The sequence below is a fragment of the Bactrocera neohumeralis genome, chromosome 4 (genome assembly GCF_024586455.1).
Source record: "Bactrocera neohumeralis isolate Rockhampton chromosome 4, APGP_CSIRO_Bneo_wtdbg2-racon-allhic-juicebox.fasta_v2, whole genome shotgun sequence".
NCBI classification, from domain to species: Eukaryota; Metazoa; Arthropoda; class Insecta; order Diptera; family Tephritidae; genus Bactrocera; species Bactrocera neohumeralis.
Window position 1 is genome coordinate 90,987 of NC_065921.1, and position 11,697 is coordinate 102,683.

An 11,697-nucleotide genomic window follows, 5' to 3' on the forward strand; every position below is an offset into this window, starting at 1 on the left:
TACTATATATTACACAGGATAATACACTTGGAAACAAGCGAGTAGCGCGACTGATCAACACAATATATTGCAATAAAATATTTTAAGAAATTGAGAATGAATATTTGAAGCAAATATATTTTAAAACTATTTATACATATGTATGCATGTACATATGTACATATATGTGATATATTAACTTTCATATATGTATTTATATAAACTAGTAAATAATGCGGACATGAATATTCATACACAATTGTAGTTGTATTATTTAGAATCTTAATCAATTTATTTAGAATCAATCAAAACCGTGTACAAATTGGACAAAACTTTTAGTAACAATTTAAGAGCCAAATTCAAGAAAAATTAGCTATAAGTAAGTATATATGTATGTATTACATGTATATTACACATTTAGTAATTATTTCTGTATATATTTTATATTTTTATTAACCCAAAATAGCTCCGATTATTGGACTCCTTTAAAATAGCATTTCTATCACTATGAAAATCACGTAAATGAATTGTTTCATGTTCTTTCAGGTAGATAAGACCGCTAGTGTGGCAAGTATGAATCTTGTGTGGCATGTTCGTTGGTACAGTATTTAAACATTGAAGAAATGGCTTATGACCATGAAATATCACAAATCCATTCTGATCATGAGTATTGTTGTAACAAACCTGCGCGTATACGTAATAAAGGCCCGTTTCATATACTGTTAATACGCCATTTTCCACTTTGAAATACTTATCGACGTCAATTTCATTTGGCCAACTGGGATGACCAATATAAATATCGCCGGAAAAAGCTATTAAACACAAATAAAGCAATGATTAAAATTACATGTGTATTTTGCTTGAAATACTGGAGACTTATAAAAAAATCTACGCAACAGGTTACAAGACTATAAAAAATTTTGAATTATGCAAACAAAATAAATTCTAAATACAAATTAAATATTTGTAACGCTGTATAAGCTGTATATTAAAAGTTTGTTACCTATGAATGTACATACATACATACATATGTATGTATATCCATAAATACTTACAATCGATTCTAATGCTGGCAAAACGGTCTGGGATTTTGTGGTTCAAATGAAAGTGTGCGGCGGGAGTGTTCGCTACAGCTTCTATTTGACGCGCGGACTTAGCTGCAAAAAAATATGTAAATATGGAAAAAAACGTCAGCTCAAGCTAGTAAATTACAGACATTTGTGTACTAAAATGTAGTTTTTCATAGGAACGAATCTTTCATTTTTGGATAAAGGAATCCACCAACTTAACCTTAGCAACCTACCTTTTTTAACAATCGAATTTTTATACCTTCGGTGATTCATTCCTCTCCTTTGAGATTGTTTTGAACTTTTTTGTTCCATTGGTGAAATATTTTCTTCATGTTTACCATCTGATAACTCTTTGCGCAAAAGTGGCAGTCTAAAAATTATATTATATGTATATGGGTATTATATTTTGAATATGTATATGCATACATACATAAGTATCGTATTAATAATATGTGTTTTATAATATTATCTTCGGAGGACGATTTTATAAAATACTTCCAGTTTTAATTTTTTAATTGCGAAATACATATGTACATAAATAATGTGAGCAATAGACTATTTGACATCATAATTATCCCACTCTGATATGTTATGGTATAACATTGGGTAGTAAGCTGCCATATGCTATTCCACACCAGTAAACAGTTTCGACTATATAATACCGCTATTCTGAATGACGACTAAAGTGCGGAACACATAGAGCGCGACAGACTGCAAACTACATCTGTCAAATATTAAAATACACACGCTCTTATGGACACTGTTATTTTGACAGCTGCACGACTACACGACTGCAGGCCGACAGTTGTCGTTCTCGCTAACTTCAATATCCTCCTATATTTGCCAACGACAGTAGAGTTGACAGTAGAATGGAAGATAGAAAGAGGAGGTAGAGTGGTGATGCCACTAATATGTAAAATGTAAAATTATTCACAGCTCTAACAAACTTGACGTTATTTTGCAAATAAAAGCATAAAATAGCTCTATTATATCATTTGTAATAACAATTGATAATTTACTTATTTTTTGCATACAAATTTTCACTTTGAACAAAATATTAAAATTCCATTGAAGTGCAAGGTATTAGTATGGCCACAACGAAATTGTGTACATGCAAAATGGACAGCTGTGTTGTCTTGTGTTGAATGTTCATGTAGTAAGAAGCACAACGCCATTTTCAGTTCACTGTCGTGCTGCTGCAGTCTGTCGCTGTCATTGTGTTCCGCACTTAATGCCTCAGTTAGTGACAGACGTGCCGCCCTTCCGCAGTGACAATGTAGTTTTTGTTGTTCTCTTTTGATCAATAAATGAAAACTCACCACCGCTTCCACCGTCCGTAAAGCAGACATTTGAGCAAATTAGATCTCTCATTCGCAGGGTTGTCAGTTTCGATATTTTGTAGTAATTAAAAAATGAACTTGATTATATATATTTAAAATATTCTTAAGTTAACTTAAAATTACAGTCGAATACAATTATTTATTAGTAGTATTTTTAATAATTGGGTTTTAGTTTTAATGTTTTACATTACATTTACCAATTATAACTGGAAACTACTGTTTTTGTCAAAGCGCAGAAGTTCTATGAGAATCAGCCATAACACTACACTAACTACTGAACTTAAATAAAAGCAGCAGTGGCAAAATACTGTCAAAAATTCCTCATGCCCATAGATTTTGTATAGCGCATATTTAAGCGCGTTAAAAACTAAAGATGGCTACAGAAAACGAAGAAATTGTAATTCTTAAGAACTAAAGTTGGGAGCTTCCACTTTCCAGTATACAAATTTATCGATATAAAACTTTGCACGAGTAGTGCCTTTCAAGTGGAATCAAATCTATTCTAGCCCCAGATACGGAATATGTGGACAGCAGTTCCTATTGCAAACTTCTTATCTAAAGTAGCGGTAAACCTGTCAGATAGTACATGTATTATTAAAACTCTAAATGAGTTTTTTCCAGCTTTGATACTTGCAAGAGTATAAAATTTTCGGTTACACCCGAACTTAACTCTTCCATACCAGTTTTATTTTGAGAATTATCACATCATACCTATATTTCTGATTCTAAAAAATAATACAACTCGTTATAAAAGTATTAAATTACAAAAATGGGCATTGAAAAGTATAATTTTTTTGATAACCGAATTACCCATAATAAAAAACTTGCCCTCTCATTTTCATTAAAAAAAACTTTTTCCCCGAATTTCAATAACATATGACCGATATTTTTGATAAAAAGTCAGCCATACGCTTTGGGGTCCACATATCCGGTATGTGAGAGTCACCAGTTATGGATCGATTTTGATTATAATCCAATTTCATAAATTTTCACATTGTTCGTAGATGTGCTTAAAAGAATTGTTATGAGCGGTTATCATTGGAGGTTTCGTCATTGTAGCTTTAGTGTTTTAGGAGATACATAAGTACATATGTACCAAATTACGGGTATTATGGCATTTTATTTGGTTTTCGTTTAACGCCATTTTGTGGACCTGGCAGTGGTCCGACTACGTCCATATACGAACGTGTCCTCACTTTTGCCATGGAATACTTGCACCAAGTTTCACTATGATGTCTTAATTTTTACTCAAATTATCGCTTGCACAAACCAACGAACGGGCGGACAGACAGACAGACAGTCGCTCGGATTTCAACTCGTCTCAATATCCTGATCATTTATACATATGTATGTACATATACATATGTATGTACATATATGCACACCTAGCGAAACAAAAAAAGCCGCAGCAAGTGTTTTTTGCAAATTCATTGTAAACGGTATTAGGTTTTGCTCGAATTCCCACAAAGCGGGCAATCAATCGGCTCTTCAGGGAAACATTTTAAACATTTTGCTTAACATTTCATTAACTTCAAAGCATACGCTTGTGTGATTAACTCTTGTAATTCGTGTTTTCTTTTAAATAAAACAAAATTATGCCTAAACAAACCAAACTTTCTTTGTCACAAAACGGTTGATCAAAAAAGCACAAACCCAATCGTGACCACAGAAATGAAAGAAAAGCGTTTAAGTTCGGTTAAAAATAAACTTAACTGGCTGCAAACCAAGTGAAACTGTAATTATTTCCGACTAGTTGAAGTTTAACCTTATTGAACCTGATGGTTATAAAGCAGTTCGCCACAGACGCGATGCTGATGAATAAAAAAAAACTTTAAAGGAAGGGGCGATACCCAGTTTTGGAACCCCTAAACTAAAATGATCCAAGCCCGGTAGTGAAACTTTACAAAAAAATAGAGTGCTTCATTTTTTGTTTCGCTGGGTGTTTACACATACAGTACTTACATATTTTAAGTGGGAATGAATGTGATTTTAACACGTTAAGGATCAGGACGAAATATTAATCGGCGTAATTTGTATACTCAATTATTCCTGCAAGACAATATGTATTACTTAAGTAAGCTAATATAATTTACGATAGAGGACGTTCTGCAATGAAAATCGTTTATATACCTACCTAAGTATCACCATATTCTTAGGGTGATTAAGGGCATCCATAGATTTATCAGCACGTTTTCTTAAGCCTATGATTTTAGATTTCTGATCGTCTTTGCTAAATAGTTCTGATTCAATGGCACGTGGATTACGCGCACTGAAACTGTAAATGAATATTTTTTGTTTGAAGTATGGATAAGTTAAAAAAGAAAATTTTGTACCTTGTGTTATTTTTTCGTGAGGCATTGAATTTGGAAAAATCTTCATATAAATCGCTATCATCTGATATTTCCATTACGTTTTCATCATCTCCATCGTCATTTCCTTTAGAATCGTCATTAATAATGTAATTTTTTGCTTCATCATCTTCATCCTCGTCAAAGTTCATAATGGGTAACTGGCTTCTAAACTCAGTATAATCAAATTCATTTTCGTAATAATCAACATCCGCTGTATATTGTTCATCTCCTTGGCTCAATTTTCCTCCACCATTTTGTGATATTTTTGGTTGATCAATAATTACGGTATCGTACTAAATTATTTTCAAACATAAATATTTACATATGTAAATAAATGAAAGCGCAGCTGTTAAATAAATGGGATATTATTTTCGGACCGAATTCTATAACGAAATGAGCCTAACAATTACATTTTGGTGGGTAAATTAAGGAAATTATATATACTGATAAAAGTATAGTAAAATTAAAATTGGTCCGACAAGATGGTATTCAAACAACGCAGTTGTAGTTGTTATAATCCTTTAATTCTACGCTAAATACCATCAAATTTTCGACTGTATAACCACTATATTCGAGGAAGTTCTCCCACATTCGTGACTGCGCACAGAGAGGAAGTCCTTGACTTCACCATGTCCTCGAAAGTGATTGTACTCATGGTCTCGAACTCGAAGGTCTCTAGGGACTACGCCTAGTTTGCTCACTTGGCTCCCAAGACGAATATTCTGTTTATTAAGTCCAGCCGGCTTTTTATAGTAATACATTGAGAGGCCGTCGATTCGTTTAATCCTGATCATTGTCCTTCCACCCATTATTAGTTTTAATTTGCATTAATTTAATTTAATGCAATGTTTATTTACATATAATTACCTCATTTCCATAATCGTCCAAATCGTCCAAATTCGTCAGGCCCAAACGTGCTTGCATTTTCAATATTTTTTTCGTCAAATGTTGAACATTCGCTTCAATTTGAGAAATACGCCGAAAGTGAACATACTGAAATAAATGTATAGTATATACTACATATGTACATACATTTATAAAGATCAATTCTTTTAATACGAGTATTGTTTGCTGTTAAGATAACAAATTAAATGCACGTACTCTATTTCATAGAACTCTAATTATACATAAATACATTCCATTGTAAATCACTGTTAAATAAAGCTTTTATCACACGAATTTTGTGATGAGTATTCATTATGTTGGTGTACCCTCATTAACAATATACATATGTACATTTAATAATTATACTCTTGCAACCAGTTACTACAGAGTATTATAGTTTTCTTCACCCAACGGATATAGTATCACCTAAAACTAATCGAGATAGATATAGGGTTATATATGTATATATAAATGGTCAGGATAACGAAAAAGTTGAAATCCGGTTGACTAACTGTCTGTCCGTCCAACCGTTGAAGCTGTACCTTGAGTAAAAATTTAAATATCTTGGTACAAAAAAAAATTCGAGTTTGTAGAAACCCCCTAACAAGTTTAATGCACATATCTTCAAAACCACTCAAGCTACAACAAGCCAGGGAAATTCTTTGAGGTGTAAAACCAATCATATGAGGTAAAGTCAGCCGGTTGTTCGAAAATTCTGATATGTATTAGTTATATAGTGGCTAGGCCAAGTTTATATATTTTAGGCACAAGGATACAATGTTATGAATAAAACACGCTCTCTCATTTTCATGGGGATTACTCACATATTGGCCGATATATTTGATACAAAGTCACCTGTATGTTCGAAAATCTTTATATTAAATATATGGGGACTAAGGGAAGTATTGGTCCGATTCAACCCATTTTGACATACAGACATACCATTATAAAAGAATGATTATCCCTTAATTTCAGTTATATTTATCCACAATGACCGAAATTTTCGATAAAAAGTATAGCTATCGGGGTCCATATATTCGGTACCTAGGGGCTTGAACGGTTTTTATTGGATTTAAACAATTTTTGATCATAAGGTAGCACACACTAATTACATTATTTGTACAAAGTTTTATTCTGTTATATTAATTGCTTCTTGATTTCTGTACTGGACTGAACGAATCAAGTGGAATTTAAAATTGTGCTTTATGAGAGGTAGGTGTGGCTGTAGTCCGATTACGTCCATTTTCACAATGTAACATAAGAATGTAGGAACAATGTCATATACTAGATTTTGTCGAAATCGGTTTGGTCGGGTCCCGAGGTATGGGATTTCACCAAAAACTGAGCGGTGCCATGCCCATGGTTCAATTTTCACGCATGCTCCCATACAACTTTCTTATATCATCTCTTTGGTAAAATCTAATGCCTCTGGCCTATTTAGTTCTTGATTTATGGCGTTTTTAGTAGTTTTTAACAGTACGGTTATATGGGGAGTGAGCGGGGTTACCCTCCGATTTCATCCATTTCCGCACTGTAGCTTAAGTGGTTTTGGACAAACTCGAAATTTTTTTTTGTGCTAAGGAATCCACATACCAAGTTTCATCGAGATATCTCAATTTTTACTCAAGTTACAGTTTGCACGGACGGACAGACAGTCTCCCGGATTTCATTTATATATATATATATATATACTGTGCCCAAAAAATAAGGTGACATTGTATTTATTTTGAAAATTCTTTATTTATTCTTCCAAATCAATTTCATCCCCTTCAAAGTAATTCCCTTCCGATGCAATGCACTTATGCCAACGGATTTTCCAATCTTCGAAACACTGGTTGTAGTCACTTTCCGGGATGGAACTCAGTTCCGTCTTCGCTGCGGCTTGAATCTCCTCTATCGTATAAAAACGGTGTCCCCGGAGCGGTCTTTTGAGCTTGGTGAACAGCCAAAAGTCGCACGGCGCCAGATCAGGTGAATACGGTGGTTGCGGAACGATATGGGTTGAGTTTTTGGCGAAATGATCACGAATTACGAGGGCAGTATGGGATGGTGTGGAATGGTCTTTCCACAATTCCGGCCTTTTTAGGCGGATAGCGTTACGCAAACGACGCATAACGTTCAAATAATATTCCTTGTTGACTGTTTGACCGGTTGGAAGGAATTCATAATGCACAACACCACGATAATCGAAGAAAACAGTCAACATGACCTTGATTTTTGAGCGACTTTAGCGCGATTTTTTTGGTCTCGGCTCTCTTTTGACACGATATTCGCTCGATTGATCGGTTGTTTCGGGGTCGTAAGCATAGATCCAAGTCTAATCGTAAGTTATAATGCGTTTCATGACACCCTGGTAGTCGGAAAGCATCGTTTCACACACTTCAACGCGACGCCTTTTTTCCAAAAAATTCAATGTTTTCGGTACCAGTCGAGATTTGACGCGCTTGAGGCCCAAAACATCCTTCAAAATGGTATTGGCTGAGCCTTTCGATATGCCAAGTTCATCAGCAAGGTCTCTAATTGTTATTCGACGGTTTTTCAACACCAAATCTTTGATTTGTTGAACGTGAGCTTCGTCGGTTGAGGTTGATGGTCGCCCTGGACGCTCTTCGTCTTCGACACGTTCACGGCCGGCTTGGAACTCACTATACCACTTGTAAACATTTTTTTTAGACATAGCCTCATCACCAAAGGCTTTCTGCACCATCCTGAACATATCCGCAGCAGAAAATTGATTGATTCCTCTATCTATCTCGATTAGTTTGAGGTGATACGTAAAACCGTTAGGTGAACAAAACTATAAGCAACTATGTAGCAACTGGTTGCAAGAGTATAAAAAGAGGCCGGAATTATGGACCGACAACCTTTTGAGTCAATTAAAGACAATAAAAGTGAATCGCGTTTTGAAGGCTAATAAATGTATCGAGGATTGGCAACACGTTCGGACGCCATCGATTAAATTATGAATTTTAAAATTATGAACAAAGTCGTAGTATTTTTTGCTCATTTGAGAATTTGTATTTAATAATTATTTTGCATTTTCCCTTATACCCCTAGAATTAATGTAGAAACCCACTTTACCATTGGAAGGTTTCGAAAAAGGCCTAGAAATAATAAATCCACTCGACGTTCGGAGCGCTCGGAGTGCACAACTCAAACTTTAAAGGCGTTTTTCTTAAAACACATGTTTTAAAAGGCCCAGAAATAATAAATCCGCTTGACTTTCGGAGAGCTCAGAGTGCACAACTCAAACTTTAAACGCGTTTTTTCTCAAAACACACTTTTTAAATTGGCGGACATGATTCCGGTCGAACTACTCAACCGATTGTTTCAGATGATCCAAACATGAGGAATCGTGTCCGCCAGTGAAAAAACCATTTCTCCGACAGATGTCATCAAAAAATTCCAAAAAAAAAATGTTCATACGAGTATACTCCACGATATATGTATCTCATGATATGTGAAAAAAGTCCTATTGTAGAATAAAAATGTCTATGAAAAAAAGTAAAAAAACATGCCAGATTACCCTACTGACCCCATAGGTATTACAGCTGAAGAGAGTAACGGGCAAAGCTATTAAATAAGTTTTTGAAGATACCGGGTCTTAATATACTTAATCAATTAATTGATAAACTCACCATAAAACCAAACAAACATAAAAAGAAAACCACAGCAAATGTGCCGAAAATTATCCGCTTAAAGTTGAAGCCTGGTTGACAATGTGATGTGGTGCTCAAGCGCATTGTAGTAACGCTATCCGCTCGGCGGGACGTTGATAGAAAGGGCTTAAGTGTTTCCGTTGTCATAATTAATATATAATATAATAATGCAAAGCACAAAAGCAACAATGTTCTTACTTCACATTAAAAGTCCATTTACGTACTAATGTTTATAAGTTTTAACACTTGCAACCCACTAATTATGCCATATATTGTATGTATTGTTTCATAATTTGATAGTCAATTTATCTATTTCTATAATATAATAATAATAAAAAATATAAAAATGTCGGAACCAAGATTCACGTTGTATTTTTATGTGTTTACATACAATGTCTTATCAACAATTTTGAGCTTCACAAGATTCTTCTATCACCGAAACTATCAGTCTTTGACATATACATATGTAGCATATGAGTCTGAATACAAGCTTAATATATGTACAAGTATGTGCATCCATACATATGGCTCAAATTTATCAGTATATGATGATGAGATCGGCAAAGGCCTATTACAAATACAAATATTTTGGACTACTCATTTATTTAATTTGCAGCTGTTTAACACTCAGGAATTGTTGTTTTTATTGCACTTGTGTTGTTGGAAAGTACGACGTCCGAACTGCTAAATACTTCGCTTAAAACTGAATGGAATCTCTTGAGTACATTCACTTCCTACGTAAAGAAATACTAACATGCATATGAAGATAGGCCTCTGTTTATGTATTCTCATAAGTACACTGCAGTGAAGCATTTAAATAATAAGCAATAATAAAACTAATTTACAATTAGACTTTTAACAAATTCGTACTATCCAGAAAACATTAGATGTCAACGTTGTAGTGCAATTAATTATATCAAATTTTTAAATATTTAATTTAAATCTTTTTATTTTAAGCATTCGATATGTATGTACATATGTACTATATCACTATAAAATATTAGGATGCTAAAATATAGAGAAGCTAATTTATGACTAGTGAATTTCTCTGAAGGGAAATTAAAAATGTACATATTGATATTTAACTATAAGACACGCATACAAATACATTATATGACATAAATATGCTATCGCTCCAGAAGGAGTGTGATGTTTGCTCACACAGGTATGTACACATTAATACAAAATACTATACAGTTTATGGTATATATAGTACATTTATTATATGTATGTATATATGCATGTAATTGATTGCAAAAAGCATTAACTTATCCGGAGTATATACATACATACATACGTATTTGCATATGTTATACGTGCATGTAAATATTATTATTTCATATGTTTTAAACATTTTTCTAAAGTTAGAGCATAAATTATAAGGTTGCAGAGCGAATAATTCATAATACAATTATTTTCAAAGGCTTGAGCTGTGTATTATTTTTATTTTATTTTTTTGCTTTGCTCCCATAAAATTAGGTCCAGTATACAAGTACTTTGTGAACAGCGACCGGCGACCATCAGAAGAAAACGCTCCTTTGATTGACATATGCATGTAAATATTGTTTTCTTGCTTATATACATACTTATGTATAAAGCTATTACATATTTATCACTTCTATACTCAGGAAATTAAAAGGTTTAAAAACGTATCATTAACCAATGAAAGAAATATCATTTACTCTCTGGAAAAACAACACATTGAACCAGAGATAACCCTAAAATAACGGTAGTATTTTCGGATTATTAAGAGTATCTAACTCGAAAATATTATAATAATTAGCATCCGAAAATAAAGCGGCAACTTTGCGACAAATTCTCACTTAAATTCCAAAATTAGTACAAAAGAAATAAAAAGGAAAACGATTTTATTTATTAATAATATTTATATCCATTTTTACAAGCATTAAACAACGCGCGATAAGATATTTTTCAGAAAAATTACAATTTCTTTGTTTTCTGCACCCAATTTTACTTTTTAACGCTCTTTCAAAATATAGTTTTTTCAACGCTCACCCTTGCCGCCTTGTTTATTAAGGTATGAGTTTTATTTAGGGATGTGGAAACTCCATTAAAGTGGTAAAACCGCTGTCTTCAATGTTATCAAGTTTTCTTTCGAATATTTAAGGCCAGTTTTATAATTGTGATTGGGTCAAATGAAAAATTATTCTCAAAACGTAAAATAAAATTATTTTTTTGGCGGTGAAAAACTGAAGATGGAATACATTTGGGGTATTCGTTTGCTCTTGCAAAACTGCAGATTGCAAAAATACTATACCAAAATAGACAAGGGCAGGAGAGCACCCATTACAGAATCTAGTGATATATGTATGAACGGCTGATTCGATCAATTTATTGTGAATGACTATTATGCATGGCTATTGTGAATTGGCGCCCCTTCTGCATACATTTT

General features: G+C 33.5%; 1 protein-coding gene across 3 annotated transcripts; it reads right to left on the reverse strand.

The window, feature by feature from the left end:
- Positions 1-244: 244 nt before the first annotated feature.
- On the reverse strand, positions 245-9,993 carry LOC126754416 (protein eiger). 3 transcript variants are annotated; one of them, XM_050466363.1, is made up of 8 exons: positions 9,882-9,993; positions 9,264-9,599; positions 5,608-5,733; positions 4,723-5,033; positions 4,524-4,664; positions 1,283-1,419; positions 1,035-1,136; positions 245-791 (listed from the first exon to the last, which is right to left on the reverse strand). In XM_050466363.1, exons 2-8 carry the CDS (start codon positions 9,429-9,431, stop codon positions 421-423), a joined length of 1,356 nt encoding a protein of 451 aa, XP_050322320.1. In that variant the 5' UTR covers positions 9,432-9,599; positions 9,882-9,993; the 3' UTR covers positions 245-420. The 3 variants fall into 3 exon arrangements, with proteins under 3 accessions (XP_050322320.1, XP_050322319.1, XP_050322318.1); XM_050466362.1 differs by having other exon boundaries at positions 9,807-9,993; XM_050466361.1 differs by having other exon boundaries at positions 9,676-9,993.
- Between the last annotated feature and the right edge of the window lie 1,704 nt (positions 9,994-11,697).

Bases quoted from the DNA above. Each gene is read 5' to 3' on its own strand.
- LOC126754416 (XM_050466363.1), bottom strand. From the start codon at position 9,431: ATGACAACGGAAACACTTAAGCCCTTTCTATCAACGTCCCGCCGAGCG. The intron at 1,137-1,282 runs GTAGGTTGCTAA...ATTTTTTTGCAG, and splicing joins AAATTCGATTGTTAAAAAAG to CTAAGTCCGCGCGTCAAATA. The intron at 792-1,034 runs GTAAGTATTTAT...TGTGTTTAATAG, and splicing joins TGCCAGCATTAGAATCGATT to CTTTTTCCGGCGATATTTAT.